The 22,469-nt window shown below is 41.7% G+C and overlaps 1 protein-coding gene across 1 annotated transcript in view; it reads right to left on the bottom strand.

The window, feature by feature from the left end:
* The window catches only part of ush2a (Usher syndrome 2A (autosomal recessive, mild)), a gene marked incomplete at both ends in the record, with an annotated part of 202,896 nt that overhangs the window by 22,591 nt on the left and 157,836 nt on the right, over positions 1-22,469 (bottom strand). The window contains 7 exons of the mRNA XM_083900586.1: positions 8,907-9,043; positions 9,140-9,357; positions 11,229-11,391; positions 11,814-11,972; positions 14,808-14,965; positions 18,727-18,910; positions 20,128-20,235. Of these exons, the coding sequence (XP_083756712.1) occupies positions 8,907-9,043; positions 9,140-9,357; positions 11,229-11,391; positions 11,814-11,972; positions 14,808-14,965; positions 18,727-18,910; positions 20,128-20,235 (1,127 nt within the window). The remainder of the gene's footprint in view (positions 1-8,906; positions 9,044-9,139; positions 9,358-11,228; positions 11,392-11,813; positions 11,973-14,807; positions 14,966-18,726; positions 18,911-20,127; positions 20,236-22,469) is intronic.

Raw genomic sequence — 22,469 nt, 5'->3', positions numbered from 1 at the left:
TACTTGAGTTCCGTACTTACATCAGTGTCCATCTGTTATGAATGTGGTTAGGAACATTTTGTTTATGTTTAAGCACAACAGTTATTTAGTCTCAATAAAAACGAACCATGTTGCAGGGTTAAAACACACCAAGGTGTGCACCTAACACTGTAAAATGCACAACACCTCATGACAGAAACAACTATTTGTCTCAAACATGTTCCCCCCCCTGAACAAAATGTATAGATTTGACTTTTCCCATGGTTTACAGAAAAGTAAAAGTAAAACTTCAAGAGTATTGTTGAATTGCAGTGAGTTGAAAAGTGTAAAAGTGTAGTGTGTTTGCTGCAGAGACAGCACTTCCAGCAAAAGTTGCATTGTATTGCTTTAAAGCTTTCAGTTTAATGTCAGTCAAGTGACTGGAGAAAGAACTAGACTTGTGAAAATGAGAAGATTTGAACGCTTGTGTTTACTGACAGTGTCATAAAAGTTCATATAAAACAGCAAAGACAAATATGTGATTTATAAAATTGTAGATCATGTACAAGTAATATCAGTGGATTTCAAACATACCATCTCTGATTAGTCAGACTGTGTCCATCTGCGTTCGTCCGCATCACAAATGTGTGTACACGTACATGCACGCGCCACCAAAATCACTGTTCTGACCGGGGTCTGGAACCTCCAAAGCCAATCATGGCTGCTGGTGTGAAGTGGACATGCCTGTTCCAGACGCCTGCAGTCTCTCTCTTTGTGCTGGCCACAAACAAACTCATGCCTGATGGCACTCTGAGTCTGTGTGTGTGTGTGTGTGTGCTGCATAAACGTCTGCATGTGTCAGGCTCTGTCTAATGCTCACTGACTAGCAGGGACACCCATGCAGGGCATTTGCAACCAGAGTCAGACACAGGGCAGTGGTGCCAGAAGCCTTGAATTAGCTATGCACACACACGCAGACTTGGCTCGAGAGCTTGGTGTGGGAGGGCTGACCTCAGGGAGGGGGGCTGGCTGACCTTAGAAACCTCGGAAAACAATTACTGCTTTCACATGGGCTGGTCAGGGCAGAGTTTGTACTAATAGCCTGGACTCAAGAACTGAATTGGACTGAACTGAACTAAATTGGCACGCTTTATAGCACACACAGAACGAGTACAGTGATCATTATCTCTCCAGGATTTAAAGATGGAGTCGGCGGGATTTTTTTTAGAAAACAGTTAATTGTTGAGCTCCATCTCCAGGTCGTTAAGTACTAACATTTTGGGATGGAGGCCATGTCCTCAGCTCCTCCCACCAGACGAGCATGGACAGACATGCACACTTTATCCATGTTGGCATGTGTTCGAACAACATTGTATGTATGTTCAATTTCTTTCCTTTTGGGTTCATATGAAGTGTATTTATTTTTTTCAAAGGTTTTTACAAAAAAAAAAAACAGAATAAAAACGAGCCAACCCGCTCTAAAATTAATGAAAACTAACCAATTTTTAAAAACAAAAAGTCTTGGTTGGAGCAGGGGATGACGACAGTTCATTCCGCAATTTAGGAGCCACCACAGGAAAGGTTCTGTCTCTGCTGTCTTTTAATCTGGATCTACAGAATTTAAGTATCTATCTACAGTATGCAACACAACAAGAGATCTTTCTCCAGACCTCAGTGATCGTGAAGATGGATGTAAAATATCACTGAGGTAAGGGGGCAAGACCATTCAATCTTTATAAGTAAAAAGCATAATTTAAAAATGAATTCTAAAATAGTTTGCGAGCCAAATGCTAACACAGGAGTGACTTACTCTCACATGAGTGTTCCAGTGAGAAGATGTAGCCAGCCTGGCTAACACCAACATAGAGGGCATTGCAATAACCCAGTCTAGTAGAATGAAAGCATCAACAATGTTGCCTATCCCAGCTTTAACAAAACGTGAGTTTTCAATTTGAGTTGACTGAGGAGGATTCATCTAAAATGCAGGCACAGACACGAACGATCCAGAGCTTGCTCTTTAACGGCCTCGTTTCCAATCAATGATCAATACGTTCACAGTCAAATGTAAACACAAAGAGTCTGCAAGCGTGAGGCCCTGAGGTGAGGCAGCAACAGACGCTCAGATGGACAGGACTTTCCCCCAGACACAACACAAATATACTAAACTTCCCTCCTCTCACTTAAATGCACTCATAGCATCGGCGTGTGCGCGCACACACACACACACACACACTCAGCATTGTAAAGTGATGACCATCGTGTCGTGGTTGCAGCACTAAACATCCATTACGACAAGTGGAGAGCACTACACTGGATGGTGCAGCCTCTTCACGGACAGACAGACAATAACACACAACCTGTCATTACACAGAGAGAACGAGAGAGAGAGTGTGAGAGAGAGAGAGAAGTAAGCAAACGTATACTAAACTCACTTGAAGAAAATCACTTGACAGAGTGAGAGGGAGAAGAAAGAAGAGTGGGATATGGATGGGGGGGAAAAAAATCGGTGCATGAGAATAACATAAAAACTGTAATTTGTGGCAGAGGTAGAGAAAACTTGGATGGAAGACGAGTAACGGAGGCAGGCCTGAGAAATGTGGAGAGACGGAAGGGAGGAGGAAGTGGGAAAGATTGCAGTTAGGAGAAGGAGGAGGAGAGTTGCAGCCTGATTATTTGGCTGTTTATGCAGAATGCTGAGAGCCCTCCAATCAGAACTGGAGACCTCTAACTAAAGGGTCTGATAGGCCAAGGACCTAATGAACTCTGCATGCAAGTCTCCTTATCCTTCCTTCCTCACTTCACCTGTCTTCTCCAACCTTGTCGTCCCTTTTCCCCTCACCCTCTGTGCACTCAGCTCCGCATCCCTCTCCTCCTTTTTTCCACTCCTCTGTCTCGCTCATTTGTTAAAGGGTGTCAAGGACAAAGCCTTGTCATCCCTACCCCTCTGACAATCCCTCCATCCTTTGCTCGCGTGGAACGAGCGACTCAGCTGGATGGAAAAGCAACAAGTGATGGAGCAAAGCTGTCTTTCAGTCCTCTGCAACCAACTTATTTTCATGCATTTAAAGGCGTGTGATAAAGGTGTGTGATAGTGACATTTATGAAGTCACAAAGTAACTTATTTCACAATATTAATGGAGATAATGTCTCAAATCAGAGCATCAGTATCTCACAAACTAAAGGCTAAAAGTCGCAGTGAAATAATTAGGGTACATCTATTTTCTGTTAGTAAAATTACTATGCAACAAAAACTGGGCACGACACACAGAAATAAACATAAATATCTAATTAAAAGGGCTTTCACATGCCCTTTAAATGGATTGTTCAGGGTTTTTTTAATGAAGTGGGGGCTGTACGAGGTGAAGCCAGTGTGATAAACACAGTAGATCAACTCTGGCTGCCACGAGACAGAGACGGGGTGACCTCACATGTGAGTCACACACTGTGTTGTAGTGACTGGGGACAGAAATTCAAAGTGTTTTTTTTTAGCAACATTATAGAAGCAAATTAAAATTGAAATCACATTTTAATCACCTTTAAACCGCGCTATATCGCCATATTTACATTATTTTCAGCTGCTTAAAATGCTGTTAGGTTGCGCATAATAAAGCCTAACTGCATTACACGGCGGGCTGCTGCCAATAAGTACTTCAGAAAACACACACATCTACAAATACATATATGTTCACATGCATATATATATATATAATTGTGGACATTACTGTATACACAGATGCACACACACACATACACACATACAGTTCACTGGCTGGTCTTTGCTGCCCTGCATTCTGTGATGGACCCTTAATGGTAAACTAACAGATTGTAAGCATACTGCTAGCTCTCTCTCTCTCTCTCTCCTCCACTTATTTATTCATCACTCTCTGTTTTCATCCCCTTCTCTCTCTTCCTCTTTTACCTCCTCCTTAGCCACATTCACTTCATCCTTCCCCCTGTATCTCCATCCCGTCCCCTCTCCCTCCCTGCTTCCCTCCCTCCCTTTTGCTTTTCCTGGGGTATTTTTTAAACAATGTGTCCTTCATGTACGGTTGGTTACGGGGCGTACAGAAGGACATCATTAGCGCTGGTGGTTAAGCTGTAATTTACACCATTACCGAGGTAGGGGCCATTTTTATTGCCTAGTAAATTTCAGCTCTGAAATATTTAGACCATATGGCTCAATTTGTGTAATAACCTTAATTTCCAAGCACCCTTCAGCTCCCTTCAGCGCCGGCTGTTGTTGGCGGATGGTGGAGTGGTGTGTGTACACGTTTGTGTGTGCACATGTTCGTGTGTGTGTGTGTGTGTGTGTGTGTGCGTGTGCACGGCTTGGGCCAGGAACACGCACACACACACGGAAACGTGAAACATCGCAAATATTTTAACACATACTCTTACATTGCGCACCGATTCATTCATTCACACACCCAGAAACACAAACACGCGCACACACACACACACACACACGTATGTATGCGTGGCGGTAGCAGATTAATAGGGTGTCAGCTTGTGTTTGGGTGAGGGAGCGTCAGGCATCGGCCAGATGGTTCTCAGGGATGATGACTGTCAGGGGTCCTGCTCTGATCAATGGGATGTATTAATACAGCACACACACACACACACACGAACACGCGCATGCACTGTTGCACATACACACAAACAAAGGCATGTTATGAATGCACACACACACAGGCTCGCATGCAATCACATTCAGGCCTCTGTTTCCGCACAGTGTATCACACACACGCGCACACACACACATGCGCACACTCACACTCACACACACAGTGCATGCACATGGTCTCCCTTCACCAGTGATCCCAGGGGCTGCAGTGCAACATCTGGAGGAGCCAAGGGAGGGAGGAAAGGACAGAAGAGTAGAGGAAGAGAAGGAGGGAGGTGTTAAGGTAGGGAAATACAAGAGATGAGATGGAGAAGAGAAGAGTGAACGGAGGTGTAAAGGCAGTAAGGGATGGAGGAGACAGAGATGAGAGCACAAGCGAGGAAGAGGTGAAATAAGGCAGTAAAAACTGGCGCAAGGAGCGAGCAGATGGAGAAGTTAAGGAAATGAAGATGTAGGGACAGGGGTGGGAAACGATCGAGTGAAGAGTAAGGGGGGGGGTGAATGAATGAAGTAACCCAGAGAGGGATCAGAGACGAGATGGAGACACAGGGAGGAAAATAACAGAATGAGAGTCTGTTGAGAGAGTGCGGAAGTGTGAATCACAAGAGGAGAACAGGGAGAAAAAAGAGGAAAGAGAGACAACACTGAACAGAAGTATAAATAAAAAAAAGTAAGAAGAAACCTGACAATCTGAGTGAGTTATCTACATGTCAGAAAGGTGTAAGGGTACAGAAAGAGAATTTGTTTTGTTGTGTGTGTGTGTGTGTGTGTGCCAGGCAGCGTGCAGGGATCGCGCAAGGCAGGCCGCCTGCGCTTCGTACCCTCATTCCGTCCGATTGCCATGACGACCCCATTAATCAGCCAGGCTGGCACAGAGCAGGGTTCCCAGCCCAGCCTGAGATCAATACACACACAAATGGACACACACACACACACACGTTGTACAACAATACATTTGTAAACCGAGAGACTTTGAGGAGAAAAGAATGAGTGGATAGGTAAATATTAAAGAGAGAAAAAAGTTGCCCAAATAATGATGAGCGAGACATTTAACACGGGCAGTGTTCTTAAGATAACAAAACATATGAGTAATAGATAGAACCAGTCACATTTCCACCCATTATATCACATCAATAATTTAAGATTGATATGATGATTGATACTGATATTGGAATAACAGGAAGAATAAGGAATGAATCCTCATAATCCTTACTAAAGTTTTAAATAATGATTAACTTCCCAGCATTCATAATAAAACAACAACTGTCTGTCATCAAGTGAAAGTTCTCATGATGATGTTTAACGTGTGCTGTAAGTGTTGCTTTAAGGCCAGTGTGTCATTTAATCTGCGGCCACCCAAATAAAAACCTGTTCATCTCGGAGTCCAAGTGAATATTTGCACTTTAATGTTTGTAAGACAAAACTGTCACAAGGGAAAAAAAAAAGGGACCTTTGACCACTAAATTCTAGTCAGATCATCCTTCAGTCCAAACCAGAGTTTGTACAAAAGAAATCAAGAAATCTCCTGCTGTTGTTTTTAATATGACAAAATCTTGTCGTGTGACCTCCAAAACCACATTTGAATAAATTCCTTCAAGAAGTTCCGGAGATGTTTTGCATTCACAAGATCAAACTCATTTTAAAGCATTTCCTGAAATACTGCGTCCACAAAAATGTGGGCGAAGGGAGGGACTGATGGGCGATAAACCTCCGAACATAACGGCTTTGGCCACTAGCTGTTGGCAGGTTTAAGAGCAATATTAATTACTATGTATCTGTCTGAATGAATAGAGTGACACCCATGTTAATGCACAGGATTCAAACAAACCCATGTTTTTACAAACTGAAAGGGCTTCCTCACTGCTGCTGCAGAACCAGCTGGTGAATCCTAATAGGAGTTTAATTCCGAGTCTAACGCGTCCTCTTCTCGGCCTCTTAAATGACCATTAGTCATCCTGTTGTACAACCCTTATACATGCTGATCTTTGTTAAAAGTTCCTCATTTCACTTTCTGCGTGTATTCCTAAACAACGCACAGCGCGTGCCGTGAAGGCAACTGTGTGACAAATGAGCGCCACCGAAATAAGTCTATGCCATGTCAATGAGCCTCTCACACACACACAGACTCGCACACACAAACACAGCGTTCCATATCAATGAGAAGGTGAAAGGTCTCCATTTACATCTTGTATTAATTATGAGTGACAAGCCAAAGGTCACCGAGAGAGAAGAGGCCACTCATATGGACAGAATATAGATCTATACTTCTACCGCTTCTTCCCCATTTAACTCTACACCCACCTTCACTAATCTATCACTCTGTCGCCCCTCACCCCTGATTCTTCGTGTGTCTTTTTCTACCCCCCTTCTGCACTTCTCTCTATGGTTGAACTCTTCTGTTTTCTACCTCCTTTATTAACTCTGTCGATCTTCGCTCACACAGTCTTTTTGCGTTTTTTCCTTCTCTTTCCCTTCAGTCTCAATGCCTTTACCTAACTCCTATTTTCTTGTTCTGGTTGGTCACTAATAAACTTTCTGTGACACAATCACTGACCTGTATGATACCCTTAAAATACAGTGGCTGAGCAAAGTCAGCTACAGACTTGTCACAGAAGGCAGATTCGTTGCCAATAAGATATTTTATCCTCCTCTTACTCACATATAGTTCAGACATAAGGTGACTCTAATTATAATTTTTATTTGTTTCATTTTCTACGCACTCCGGTCAAAATTGCTCAGCTCCACCCACTCCGATCACATCACACAAGCACAAACAGAGGAAGCTAGCAACAGTTGGACAACCATGAGGTACCGCAATGTCCAAGCGCCTATTCAGAGCAGCCACAATCTATGAGTAGGAAGTAGTAGAGACCATTCACGGTCTGCAGTGCAGTGTGCATGGAACACAGCTTTCAACCACTAATCCGATAACCTTTGCTCGAACAGTCGACCCACCAATCCGAGCTAACTGCCCAGGAATCACTCCACATAATCCGAGTTAGGTGTCTGTCAGAGTGGTAGTAACCCAAGCCTCATTGACTCAAACACTTGCCCCCCTTCCCCTCCTATGGAGTTAAACTACAAACTTCTTGAATAAAGACAATTTTTGGACCACTTTTCCTTGTTTGTTGGAATCAAATGTGGACTGAAACTGAACTATTTTGTTTGGGAAAACATGTCAAACATGTCAAACATTAATTGAATGTGACATCGGATCATAGGTTGAAGTAATTGGGGAATCAAAAAGGTTTAACTACAATTGGTGCTCCTTAGACCTGGGTTCAAAACCCAGTCGGAACAAGGCCTTTCTGAATGGAGTTTGCATGTTCTCCGCGTAGGTGTGGGTTTTCTCCAGGCTCTCCGGCTTCCTCCCACAGTCCAAAAAATGCAGATTTGGGAATTAGGTGAATTGGTCACTCTAAATTGACCATAGGTGTGAGAGTTTGATGGTCTGGTGAACTATCCAGGGTGTACCCTGCCTATTGCCTTAGTTTAGCTTACTTATTTACCTCAGTTATTATTTAAATAAATTCATATAACATGTTTTTTTGTTGTTTTTTTAACCTCATTTTATTTATTTTCATTCAATTGTTTCTAACCACTGTCTTGTTTTTTTTATTATTATTAATACATGGCACCGTTTTCAATCTTCCTTCAGTCTCGGTGTCGTTGACATTGTTCAACAGTGTAATGAGTTCCTCCTCATGCAGATGTTCTATAATCTTCTGATACACTCTATTAGTCAGGTACTATCAATCAGTTGATTGTAAGCATCCGCTACATATGTCTGTGTTTTTGTTTTGACAGGGCATCCTCATTGTTGTTCCCTCCAAGCATCAGGTATGACACAGAATTAAGGGGAAAAGGCCCTGGAAAAAAGTGTGTGTATGTGTGTGTGTGTGTGTGTGAGAGAGAGAGAGTCTTCAGACCCCTCACTGGCAAACAGATGGTACCAGGACCACAGGTAGAGTCCAAATTTCTTTACACACATTGTAAATGAAACAGAGTCCAACACAAACACTGCATGTAATACATAGAGACCTTCTTTTTTATGTTTTGGAATTGTATTCGTCTACATTTAGAGGTCGCTTCACTAATGATGCAAAATTTATATTGAATATTGGCTGATACCATTGTACAGCTTATAAACCAGTGCATTTCGAATGTTTACATAATGTTTTCTTGTGTAGTCACATTCTTTGAACGTACTAGTAAGTCTTATCAGTATTTAGAAACCTTTACTGTTGTGTGTTGCTCTCCCCTCACAGACATATGCATCGTCTAATCATCCACCATTTACTGTGTATGTGGCGTGTGCATTTACCTCCACAGTGAGAGCAGTAACAGCAGTCGAATTGAGTGTTGGGTCCTGTTGGCGTTTCTCATAAACCAGTCTATAATGGGAAATTAGACCATTGGGCCGCCCCGGTTCACTCCACTTCAGATGGACCGAGTACGCGCCTGTCAATTCACACAGCATGTGGGACAGTTACTGTGATTCAATACAAGTGCATTTTTATGTGCCAACAGCGTCTCCGTGTGACACGGTGAACTCACCCGTGGGCGTGACAGTGGGAGGGCCCATATCTCGCGGTGGTGCCTGTAACGTCTGGCCTGAAGCCCATTGGCTCAGCACCGAGCCTTTGGAGTTGTGGGCTTGAACCTGATACTGGAAGTAGCTGAAGGGTTTCAGGGCAGGACTTGCATCCACAAACTCCAGTGGCCCACTGGACCAGATGAAGACCAGCAGCTCCTCCTCTGTTCCCACTGGGCGCCTTAAATAAAATAATAGTTATTAAGTAGTATAGTATATTCATCGGGGTGGATCAAAATATTGATTTGGTGATATATCATCACCCTGCCTCGTGCGATGTGATAATCGATACACCAGGGCAAATATTAACATGTTAATTATTAAATGAATGTGCACTCGTGCCGCTACTTCGTCTCCTCGTGGTGGCGCTGCTCGAATGAATGAGGCAAACTTGGTTCCATGGTCAAAAAAATGGAGTTTACAGCGGGATAAAGGTGGAGAAAGCTACGTTATGAGTTGCCACATCCATGTTCAATAGTCCCTTTTTATGACTTTGACCCAGAGTCAGACCCAGAGTCAGAATACATTGTCGCTTGTGAAACACCTCCACAACGGACGTTATTCTTCTTCTGTGCTTCAATGTACGCAACCGGATGTGCCCGAACTTCTGCCCGGAGCAGGAGGATCTGCTGTTCAGGAGAACCGTTGTTTATGTAACCGGACCGGGTTTTTTCAGAGATCTCGCTGAGCCAGAGATTACAACAAAACACAGCGTTCTCAGCAGTGGCTGAACTGTTTGTTTTGAACCTTCAGGGCTTCTTAAACAAGGTAATGATGCAGATACACACTAAAAAACAGCGTTAATTGGAACTTCCGGTCTAGGTCCGCTTTAATACATGCACTATAATTGAGTGTGCTAAAAAATAATAGTTAATGCAATGTAATTCACCTCACATATTGTGTATTTAAGCGTCCTGCTGATGCAAGTAGGCCGATGTCTTGGTAAGCTCCCTTGTCTGTGATTACGTCTGATTTGTGTGTGTGTGTGAAAGTGAGAAAGAGGAAGAGATTCCCATTTTATCCAAGTCTCTGTCTGCCTGAGTCTGATCATGGCAGGTGTGTCAGTGTGTGTGTGTGTGTGTACTGCTATGCTAATGTGTGTTTCCTGAGGAGTTAAAGGGCTTAGTTTGGTCTGACCCTGCATACAGATCACAAACTCTGGTCAACAAGCAGACCACGACCTTCAGCATGCATTAATACACACGTACACGCACACACGCACATATAACCAACGTGGTTTGGTAAACAGACACTTTTTCCTGTGGAGGCATAACTTCTAGGATTCTTCTATATAACTCTATGATTGCATGGGTGAAGAATATGTGCATGTGATATGGTGTTTATGTCTGTGTTTATTAATAGACTGAGTTGACAGTTCATAAGGCTCATAAGAATCCAGTGTTTTGTATGAAGTCGGTGAAAATCTTTGTTATCAGCTATCCCTGATCTGGAGTGTTTGCTAAGTGTCTCAGTGTCAGTAAATCTAGAAGAAACGTTTCAAGTATCAAACAAAAACATTTCATCCAATCAGGAGCCAGAACTCCACAAAGATGGGTGTCTTTCTTCTCACGATATTAGGCTGTTTGTCACTTAATAAATGCCCAATCTCACCTAACAAGAGTAGGGGGATGATTAAGTCAGGTCAAACCATTACATTATCTGAAGAAAACAATCAGTGTGGGTGTCTTCAGTGCATTTCCCTGCCTTTTATGAGTGTGTTAGCTCTCTTAAATCATTACCTGTCTCTACTTTACTCTGCTATATACTATAATACTCTAAAGGACAAGTGATTTAGTATTTACCTTCATTTTTGAGTAAGACATGAAACATGACTCCTTCATCAACCTAAATAAAATAAATGCTTTTATTCTGAAACTCAGCATAGTTGAAATCTTAGTATGAACCCAAGAATATGTGAAATGCATAGCATTTAGAGCTAAATATTACATACATACATATATACTATATACATTGCATGCAAGCCATGCAAGAAAAGTCTCCTTCTCAAAAAAAGTGGCAGTTGGCCTTCGGAGAGTTGTCGGTTTATGTTACCTGTATATGTTGTAGGAGGTGATGACTCCATTAGGTTGTTCAGGGGGTAACCAGTAAACCTCCAGGACATTGGCTCCAGCTGCTTTAATGGTGGGGGGTGACAGACCTCGTGGGGCAGCCTCTAAAGTCCTAACTGAAATAGCTTCTCCGACTCCACAGCCATCTGAATGAACAGAAAACAGAGCAAATAAGTATTTTAGGCGATTATGTGGATATTATTGTCCAATATTCTTCACCCTGCTGATAAATCCAGAAATCTGATTGCACATTCACCTGATTGCAGTCAGACCTAGTATGTGCAGTATGTTGCTAAGGACCCATGCAAGTGCAGTTTCATGGAATAAGAGGTTGGATAATACCTACCCAACCCAACTGACACACAAATCCATTTTCCTATGAGGTCTCCTATTGCTTATTTTTGGCTGCATCACTTATTACACGATTACACAATGTAGTAAGATGAAAAACATTTCATAATGCACATCTAACAAGGTGTCTCTGGCATAAATATAACTCCTCACACAACTTTGTTGTTGTAAATATCGTATTACTCATAGCAGAGCTTTTCATCTTTTGGATACTTACCACTCTGACAAGCCTGTACACGGATGTCGTAGGTGGTGAACGGCTGTAGACCGCTAACAGTGACATGCAGGTCTTGACCGGCATGATGGACTGTGGGTCTGTCACTTCCTGGATTAAACAGGATGTTGTAGTTTACAAGTTGGCTGCTATTGAGCCGAACTGTGGAAAAGAAAAAAAGACAAATGGTATGAAAATCCTTTCGGCTACATCCTTAGGTTACTACTTTGTTTTCATTTAAGAGGGGCATTTTTAGAGGAATACTTCGCTGACTTGCATCTAGCTTTGTATTACTAGAATGGGTGGGCACATATCAAAAAAAGACTGAAGATAATTCTCGACTCAGGGGGAAACTGAGGTTGGGAAGCAAAACTACCTATTCTAGTAATACAAAGGTAAATGCAAATCGCAAAGTATTCTTTTACATCAAAAGATGGCCATTTACATACACTGGGAATGTATGCTGAGATGTATAAGGGGGCAGATTTTCTCCTTGGCAGCTGTTTGCTTACTTGGAGAAAATGCTTTGTGAAAGTAGCAGTTAATAGTAAAGTTCGTATTGTTCACAGTTGATGCATAAGAATGCTAGTTTTCAAGGGCCTCTGTTTCTGCTCATCCACACTAAAACAAAGCTACATGGTTTTAAAACCTCTTCAGATCTCAAACACTGATGTAATGTGGATGGAGGAGCAGAGTGTATGCGATTTAAACCAAAACAAATTAGGCAAGGGATATCATTTCAAATTCCTACAAACTACCAAACCAGACGGTGCTGGTCAAACTCTAAAACTCAATGGGTGATGTCACTTGATTACACACAAATAGTTTTTCATAGCTATTAACTGACACAAAAGGTTTCTATTAACCATTTTAATGTTTTTCTTTATATTTATTTATGGAAGGGAGTCACTAATCTTGAATGAATGAATGATTTGTTTATTTGCAGACTATGCAGTGAGTGACACAGACAGACAGATGGACATTGTCTGTGGTATGTCGGACAAAAGCTGCTTCTGGACATGCACTGTAACCCTGAACTTTCCCAGACCTTACCCAGAGGAGCTGTATGAATGAATGCAATTGTCCAAATCAGATGAGAGGACATTACACAGGCTTTGTCCCGAGGAGCTGGCAGGGCTAAAATCTGTGTAATGTCTTAAGCCGATGGGCAAACAGATAAAGGGCTGATACTTGCTGACAGTAGACAGAATGCAAATGCGATGCAGTCACATCATGAATATGTTTATTCGTGGATGGAGTTTCCACAACCGCTTTCAACAATGTCCGAAATTTTTTGCTCGTTCACAAAGACTAAGGTTTTGACCTAGACTTTGTGACATGACACCAACCTTTACAACCATGGCACTATGGTCTCACAACAAGACAAAGACACACACACAATCTTATAGAGACAGAAACACACACAAAGACACACACATGCACTTAGACTTTGTTAATATTCTCACCAGAGGTTTTTCCATAATTCAGGCCTACTGTATTGTGATGGGTTATTCAACATTCATGAACCCTTGATATCTCGAGAACGAACTGATTACCAGACAAATGAAAGACTTCAATTATTCACCCCCCAACTCACATACGAGCGTATACACGCACACCTCTGACTTCAGTGCATGGAGCCTTTGATATGAGCACACTTTAGCTGAGTTAATACACTTTCACATAGTCCACACAAGATGAGAGGGATGCACACACACACACACATGGAGGGAATGCATCTCTCTTTTATTTGTACACTGTTTAACCACTGAGGTTTTTAATTATCACTGTGACATTGACAACTATAACTACAACCAATCTGTTGCCTAAACATTTTCCAATTCTTTCACATGTGATGCAAGTTATAATCACACATACAGGTTCTTCCACACACACATACATGCGCACACACACACACACACAATAACTAAAGGAATTGATCTGAGGGTAAATCTCTTTTTAATAGCCATATGTCAATGTATTGGCAGTCAATGTATGCAAATGAAGACACACACAGAAGTGCATACACAGAATAACACACACACACACACACACCCCCACACACACACACACGCACACACACTGAAGTCGAAAACAGTCCAGACACTGGGCTCAGGGAGTTAACCAAGCGTGAGAACCCAGCCGATATTTCCTCACCTTAAGAATCAACCCGTAATGACGATAGAATAGGCCTGCCTATGGAAATATCGCCACAATGACATGCGCACACACATATGCGAGCGCACGCACACACGCACACACTCTGTCTCACACACACACAGTGGAGTGTCTTTGCGAGTTGGCCCTATAAGCAGTTTCTGAGAAAGGAAATCAGCCTAATGAGAGAGTAATAGTCAATGATAGATGGGTTAGGGCAGACAATCACTGCCCCATGAGCATGAAACTAAGCCCTGATTGTGTATGCTCATGTATGCCTGTTTATAAGTGTGTCCAGGTCCTGAGAGGCCAGGAGGTGAATGGAAAACTACTTCTCAGGGCTTTTGTTTCAGTCTGACACCTCTCCTCCTATTCCTGTGTTCTATCCATGAATGAAAACTACCTTTTTTCTTTCATAGTAGTATTATAATATATTGATATTAACCTTAATGCAACTAAATAAAGAAACGTTGCACACACACAGACAGAGGCAACGGCAATATCGTGCTAGTAAAGCGTGACAGCTTCAAAAAGGTTGGATTGTTGACCACAAAATTAATTTTACTGCTCAGAAAATCGTATTTATTGAGCAGTTTGATGGTATAGACCCTTATTGCCTCCACCCATGTGCTGCCACTGTATACACACAAACGCTCCCTAAGTCAATACAAATAATGCAACATCATTTTTGTTCACAGAGAACGAACGGATCAAAAACAGACACAAAAAATCAGCTAAAGTTACACATGTTTTACAGCTTTAAAGAAAATAAACCAAAAAAAAGATTTACTCGATAAAGTCAACCACATTTAAAGTAAATATGCTTTGGCGTCTACTTACCAGGAGGGGTCCAGGCCAGGGAGATGGTGTGAGGGCCTGACACTGTCACATTGTGTGGTGGTGGAATCCCAGTGGGGCAGGAAACTGGAGTTTGTATAACATAACCTTCACTCACACCAGTCCCACCCTCTGTGGTCGCCTCCAGCTCATACACATACCTGAGATGATGACAAAGCAAAATTGATTAGAGATGATGGGAGAAAGGAACATCCAACAAAAGGCAGTTTCAAGACACACGGTCAGGATCATGGTTGAAGAAGTCAAGGTATTCTTCATGGCTTGTGTCTTTTGATCAATTTACTGCCCACTTAACTAGCAACAACTGTTACAACTGCCTGTTCATGCAGTTATCATATTAGCCATGTATGTAGCAGCAGGGCAACACATAAAAGTTGTTAGAGTTAGACATGTTTGTGTCAGATGAGCTGGTTTCAGTGTTTCTGAACTTCTGATCTCTTGGGATTTTAATGCACAACACTTATGGGAGTATTTTCTGAAACTCTAGAGATAGTGTTGTGAGAGGAGATCATTCACACAGGCTGTAGCAGCTCAAGCAGTCACTCTCTTAATGGACTACATATCAGAACGTATAACAGCTACAACAGCGGAAGACCATGACATGTTCCTCTAATCTCAGCCAAGAACAAAAGTCAAAGCTGGATTTCAGAATCCAGCGTCAACACCATGAGTCTACCTACGTTGGTGTTGGTGTCAAGGTGAGGTGATCAATGTCTATTGTCTAAACTACACAATTTTCGACACAATAATATGCTTGTTGATGAGTTTTGCAAGTTCTGGCTAATCACAGTCAGCAGTGTGAAACATACTAAGACCCAGGTAGATCTGCTGACACATTATAGACACCAATCAAGCCTGCAGGATATCTGATCAGAATCAGTGACTGATTAAAGCCAACCCCAACCAACCAGAGGCAGGGACTGGGTTCATCAGAGAGGAAAGGAGAGGACGGAGAAGGAGATCAGAGACAACACTGCTTCAAGAACAGTGGCAGCAGTTGACCTGTAGACATGAGGTAAGTCCTGGTTTCAATCCCTGTGTCGCTTCTTCCCCCGTGTGTTTTTGCAAACACGTTTTTCTCCTGATGAGACAGATATCAGTTGTGAGCTCTGTGAAGTGTGTGACCCACTGTCACTGCTCTCTCATGACGTGTGGGGTGAACTGTGATATCCCTCACTCAGTCATGTCAAGTGAATTTGGCCTAACACAAATATCATACAGTCCATGGAGGCATAAAAGTAAAAGAACATAACCTCACTAGCATATCAAAAGTATATTAAAAATGTGCTCTATTGCAGTTGTTTGCTCCAAGACAGAAAATCATTGCATCAGTTTTAAGATTTTAAAATGATGTGCATCCATTTATCACGTGTGTGTGCTAATACAGTGACTACACTTGACGTCGTAGACCTTTCTCTCTGTCATCTTCATTGTTATCCGTCTTTGTTTCCTCTCTCACGACCCACTCTCTTACTCCTCTTGCCCATGACATCATAAGACAGATTCCCCTTTTAAGAGTGCGTGGCTGGCTGGTGCTAAAGCCTACATTAGCTGTGTAAGTGGGCCACCATTTAACATTAAAAGCCTTTAATTTGCTATAAACTCCGGCACACATGCATTAATAGGCAGCGATATTAGGTTATTGTTCCTGAGCAGGGTGTTTTTAACAGCAGGCCATTAGCACAGCTGCACCGGGTCAGAACACAGTCAGGGAAAAGGACATTAAAACTACTAATATGACACACATGTAGACACGCACACACAGAATCATAAATAAATACACTGTCAATGACACAATCGTTGTTAACATCAGGCATTTCCCTGATAGTGTAAAGCATGTGAGAAAGCAATTGTCCTCGAAAGTTTCGAAGACATTTTCTGGAACTTCTCCTGCTGTTCCATTGTCACATTTCTGGATAAAGTCCAAGTGAGACCCATGTGAGGGGACAGCGGGAAGAGCTCCAGATCATTTATAGTGAGGAAGTGTTAATGATGTTTCTAACACACGACAGGCGCAGAATGCATCCTAAGTTCTTGTACATTTGTTGTCAAAGAGAAAATGAATAAAGAAATTGTGAATAATTTGGAGGTGAATTTAGTCATACAATTTGAATTTTTGTAGATTTGTTTCATTCATTTCACTAATATGAATGTCACGTTGTCAACCGTATGCATTCTGATACGTTAGATGAAAAATGCTCAGTAAAATTCCATTGCTCCATGTGAAAGCATTGACTGGACAGGGGTTTGAAAATAGGTGCAGATAAATCACACACACACGCATACACACAGAGAGGGAAAAAAACAAAAGTAAATTGCATGTCGTATAATCTGGTGTAGTGACCTTGAGTCAGCAGCCTTTACTCCCACCATATTTGATGTGCTGTAAAGAAAAAAAAAAAAAAGAAGAACACTACACCGCTTTTCCACAGTGAAATTTATACGTCATGCCCTGCCTCCTCATGCCAGGTGTCACCCCTCGCCTGGGTGTTCAGGACATTCTCCTGCTGTTGTGAAAGCATCTGACCCCGACATTCTCCTGCTGCGTTGTTTCACTCATGTGACCAGCAAATAAAAAAAACAAAAAAAACAATAAGAAGAGAAAGATTGGAAGGTGAGCAAAGATGTGATGGAGAGTGAGAATCTTATGGTTTCAGAGGGAGAACCAATTTTAACACTTTCATCACAGGAAGATATTTAGTAAAATGTAAACACCGCCTTGGGATATCAAAGGTAAAAGTGTGCGTTTGTGTGTGTGTGAGGTAGGTAATTGGCGAGTGGGGCATTTGCATCTGTTTGAGTCTATGTGTGTGTGCGTGCGTGTGTCCTGCAGGGCCAGCCAGAGGGAATAGGTTAATTCTCTCGTCATCTTAGACACTTCCTGGGCTGCCGAAGCAAAGTGACAGCTAATCAACATTGTCATAAATAATCAATGGCCACTTTGAGCGGTCTCACTTGCACACGCACAAAAGCATGCGTACACACACACGCGCACACACACACACACACACACAAGGCCTAAACATACACTAGTGTGTCTGGATAATGGGGCCGGTGCTCCCTGTGTAATTCTTGGTGCAGGACTAAATTGGGAAAAGAAGGGAAGGACGAAGGGAATGAGGTAAGAGGAAAAGGACAGGAGGCAAGAGAGGGAGGGAGGGAGGAGTGAACAGAACGCGAGACAAGTGATGAGAAGCGAAGGGTTGGGACAGAAATGCCTCCTGGCAGACTATCTGGAATTAGGGAAAATTAAACGTCACACACACACATACAGTCCCTATCTTCTTCCTTTCCCTCTTTTCTCTTCCTCTTTCACACACACAGAGGAGATTGGAGTACTGCAGGGTGTTATCCCCACAATTCTATTTGGGGGTAAAGAGAAATTGTCTCCGGAGAGAGAGAGAGAGTGAAAGGAGGAGACAGGAGCGAAGGGAAGGTGAGGAGAGAGGGTATCATTTTTACACTCCCATAATTAAAACAGAAAATCCATCTTGGAAGAAAAAGACACGGATTAGTAAAAGGTTAAATGAAAATAAACAGATAAATAAAATGTACGCTCCAGTGCTGTGTGTAAGCAACAAGCCAGATCTGATTTGTGATTTTAATGCATGTGCGTGTGTTTGGTAATGTTTGCGTCTGCCACTGCTGTGTCAAATATTTGCTCATTAAATGGCACAAACAGGCATATACAGAGAGGCGGTCCTGGGAGGGAGGCATGGGTGGGACGATAGGAGCGCTTTAAACACAGGGTGACCGCGATATAAACACACACATACACACAAATTGGAAATTTGGGAATTGGGAATTAAATGATTAATTAAAGCTATGCGTGTGGTGTGTATATACATATATGTGTGGCTTCCACATTTGTGTAAAAAACATGCGAGTGCGTGCTGTCCACCTGTGGTTTGGCACGAGCCCAGTATCCGTAAAATTCCGGTCACGGCGGTCTCCGGTAAAATTCGTGACACCGTCTCTCTTAAGCCTGTAGCGGGAGACGCGTCCACGAGGCTGCGACGGCTGATCCCAGAACAGCTCCACCGCAGATGTGCTAATTATCAAGTGTGTCGGCCTCGACCAAACACCTGGAGACACAAAAAGACGGACGTGAACATTTCCAGCAGTCATTACCTGGCACCTATTTTTAATTAATTACACATCACTTAGATTATTATAAAAACTCAAAACCAAAATGTTCATCTTAAGTTGTACGCTTCGGATAAGTTGAGTGTTTTAGATTCATGTTTATGAGTATGAAATGAATATTTCATTACTTAAAATAATTGACCTACTGCTGGAGATGATAATGAATTTCATTCTTAAAGAATTTCAATGATTCGGACACAAATGATCTCAGACTCCACTCATTTTTTTTGATTAACAAAGTTATTTCGAATTAAAGTGAAAGTGTTTACCAATAAACTGAGAATGTTCATTCCAGAGATTGGAACATTTGAGATGATGTGGTGGCATTGTGGCTGACATTGAGACGCAAGGATGGAGGTGGGGGAGCCATAAAAAGGAGGAGCTTAAAAAAGGAGGGGGGTAAAAGACGGAGGCTGATACAAAAATAAAAGACTGAAAGACTTAAAAAAAAGAAAGAAAAGTTAGATGCACTGAAGGAAAAAGAGGGGGGAAAAAGATAGACACTGGACAGACGAGAGATGAATGATCAATAGACTTTGAAAGGAGACACAACATGAAAAAAGAAGCAGTGAAGAAGGTGGTTAAAAAAAGAAAAAGAAAGAGATGTGAAAGGAACAGATTAATACGAAGAAGAAGAAGAAAAGAACTGGATAAAAAGAGAGGAAAAATATTGTAACTGACGTTCAATAAATAAAAATCCATAGAGCAAAACAAGGCGAGGGAGAGAGAGGGGGAGGAGCAGTGGGCGGAGAAAGAGATTAAAAGTAACTAAAAGATGATTAGTGAAGATAATACAGACAAAATTTAAATTGTACAAATAAAATTTAGGAAATGTGTACTGTTATCAATATCAATAAAAAGACAATATGTTATTACAGTTGTGGTGGTGCAGTCATTAAAATATTTTTTTTTAAGGAAGCCATATTTTAAAATATATTAAAAACAAATATTCAAATGTTATACATATATTTTACCATTAATCATATTCACAGGATCCTAATTTCTTTCCTGTTTTATATTTTTGAGTGTTCACATTTGGTTAATTGTGTTTTTTTTTTTTTCTTTAAAAATAAGTGACACTGCACACACTGTGTGTGTATGCGTGTGCACGCATGTGTGTGTGTGTGTGTGTGTGTGTGTGTGTGTGTGTGTGTACCAGCAGGCGAGGCTTGCAGGGTGCGTCCCGTTGAAGGTGAGCTGGCGCCGCATCCACCCACAGTACAGGCCACGAGCACGAACGTATAGTCTGTGTACGCCTTTAAACCTGTGTGATGCAGATGTACATGCAAATATTAAACAGTATAACTTTACTCCAGATCATTTTTTTTTGCTCTCGTCACAGAAAAATGTACACAATTCCTGGATAGAGGGATTGTTTACAATAAGGAGACAAAAAAAACTAAAAAAAGAAGAAAGAGAGAAAGAAAGGGAAAAGTCTTCACTGTCTGTATCACTTGATCACTTACTGACGACTTCCTCTCTCTTTCTCTCAGTCTTCCTCCCTCTGTTCTTTCCACACTCTCTCAACGGATGGATCCATATCTGTCGGTGTTAAATTATGCATGCCATAACTCAATAATGAAACAACATAAAGATGGGCAGCCGTGGAACTGACACGGGATAGGACTGGTCCAACGCTGTAATGTCATCAGCTTTTGATCTATGATAATTATGATACCTTGGTATGCGTTTAGGCTACAGCGTACGGTCATGATTTATTTATAGGTGCCTGCTATGCAGCGCAAAAGAAATCACATAGTGACTGAGTGGTGTTTTAAATGCAAGCACAGGAAATCAGCGGTATTATCGTCAGATTTGAACTGGAAGTCACTCAAAACATAGAATAGAACCACTTTTTTATATTGAAATCCGTTTCCCGTCTTACACATTGTCTGCCTGTTCTTTTCTTCTTTTTTTTTTAGTTAATGTAAACCAGATGGATTAGATGAGGATAAATGGATGGATGCAAATCCTTGATGCTGTCATGGCATGGGGGGCAGGGAGGGGGGGTTGACTGGATATTTTATGGTCATTCACTTCTCTGACAGGCAACGGCAGCTTACAAATCAAATTCAAAGGAAAATGAAGGAAGTAAAATGACTACTTCAGAAGGATGAGTGTGAAAACACGCTTTGGCACTGCATAACACTCATCTGCTGCGTGCTGCCTTATCTGCTGCATATTAGGTGAGGCGGTGCATATTTTATGTGATTAATGTTTCTGTTGTAGCGCGTTCGTATGCTGTAATACTCAGAAATGTGGAGTTAAGGCTCAAAATAATGCCTTTTTTTTTTTTTTTTTCAATTTCAATGGGCTAAATTTCAAAGGGTAAATTTCAGACCATCAGATCACACCTGTAATATGTAATATTAATTGTGCTTATTGTCTAAATTATCTTTTGTCATTTCCAACTGTGTGCAATTGGAGGCTGAAAGACAGGAAACCCCGCTGTGTGTGTGTCAGCTGCTATATGCATATCGGTGGCTGCATACGGCAGTGAACATACACGCACACAGTAGAGTAGACTCAGCCTAACCATCATGACCACTAACCAAAAATTAACTTTTTTTCAGACTGACGACACACCATATGTCCCCAATTGGACAAGCATTAAGTCTGATGAGCTCTCCTCCCAAACTCCCAAACACACACACACACACACACACACACACACACACACACACACACACACACACACACACACACACACACACACACACACACACACACACACACACACACACACACACACACACACACACACACACACACACACCGACACACCCACTCTTCAACATTGTTTCCTCATGCCTCTTTCTCGAGTGCTTCTGCAGCCTTTCATGCCAAACCCTTCCTCTGATCAATGTGCACGTATGTGTGTGTGTATGTGTTCTCACAATGTTAAATGTTAATGTTAAATAAAGAAAATCTGCCAAGCCATACACAAGTAGCCGGGGTCGAGGGCGTATATGTGTCTCTGTTACACTGTTTAACTGTGCAACTAAGCGTGTGCATATGCATGTGTGCTCTCTGGCAGAGTTAATGATATCTGATGCCATTTGTTGCAACACTGAATAAGACAGTAACCAATCCCTCAGTCTGTTGTTGTACACAGAGATAGACCCAAACTTGTGCTGTGTTGTAATATTTCTGACGCAGACCAACAAAAGACAACTTTATCAGGCAAAGAAAAATTGCGGCAGTGACTTAATTTGTCCTATTGAAAATGTCTATGTTAAAAAAAACACATACAACAATATGATTTCAAATGCAACCGCTGCAATTTAATCAAAGCCTGAATTCAGTTCTTTGCATACTTGAAGAATTGATCGATAAAGTGCAGTGCAGTGTCAATGAGAATGAGAATTTACAACTACATTGTTTGCATAAACAACCTTTGTCTAATGCAAAATATGAACTAAACTTACTCATCTATACTTTACATCCAATCAATGTGTGCATGTGCAGAGGCACCAACAACAGTGATGAATCCTCATG

This window comes from Microchirus variegatus (assembly GCF_963457635.1).
Source record: "Microchirus variegatus genome assembly, chromosome: 14".
NCBI classification, from domain to species: Eukaryota; Metazoa; Chordata; class Actinopteri; order Pleuronectiformes; family Soleidae; genus Microchirus; species Microchirus variegatus.
This window is presented reverse-complemented; position numbering and strand designations above follow the sequence as displayed.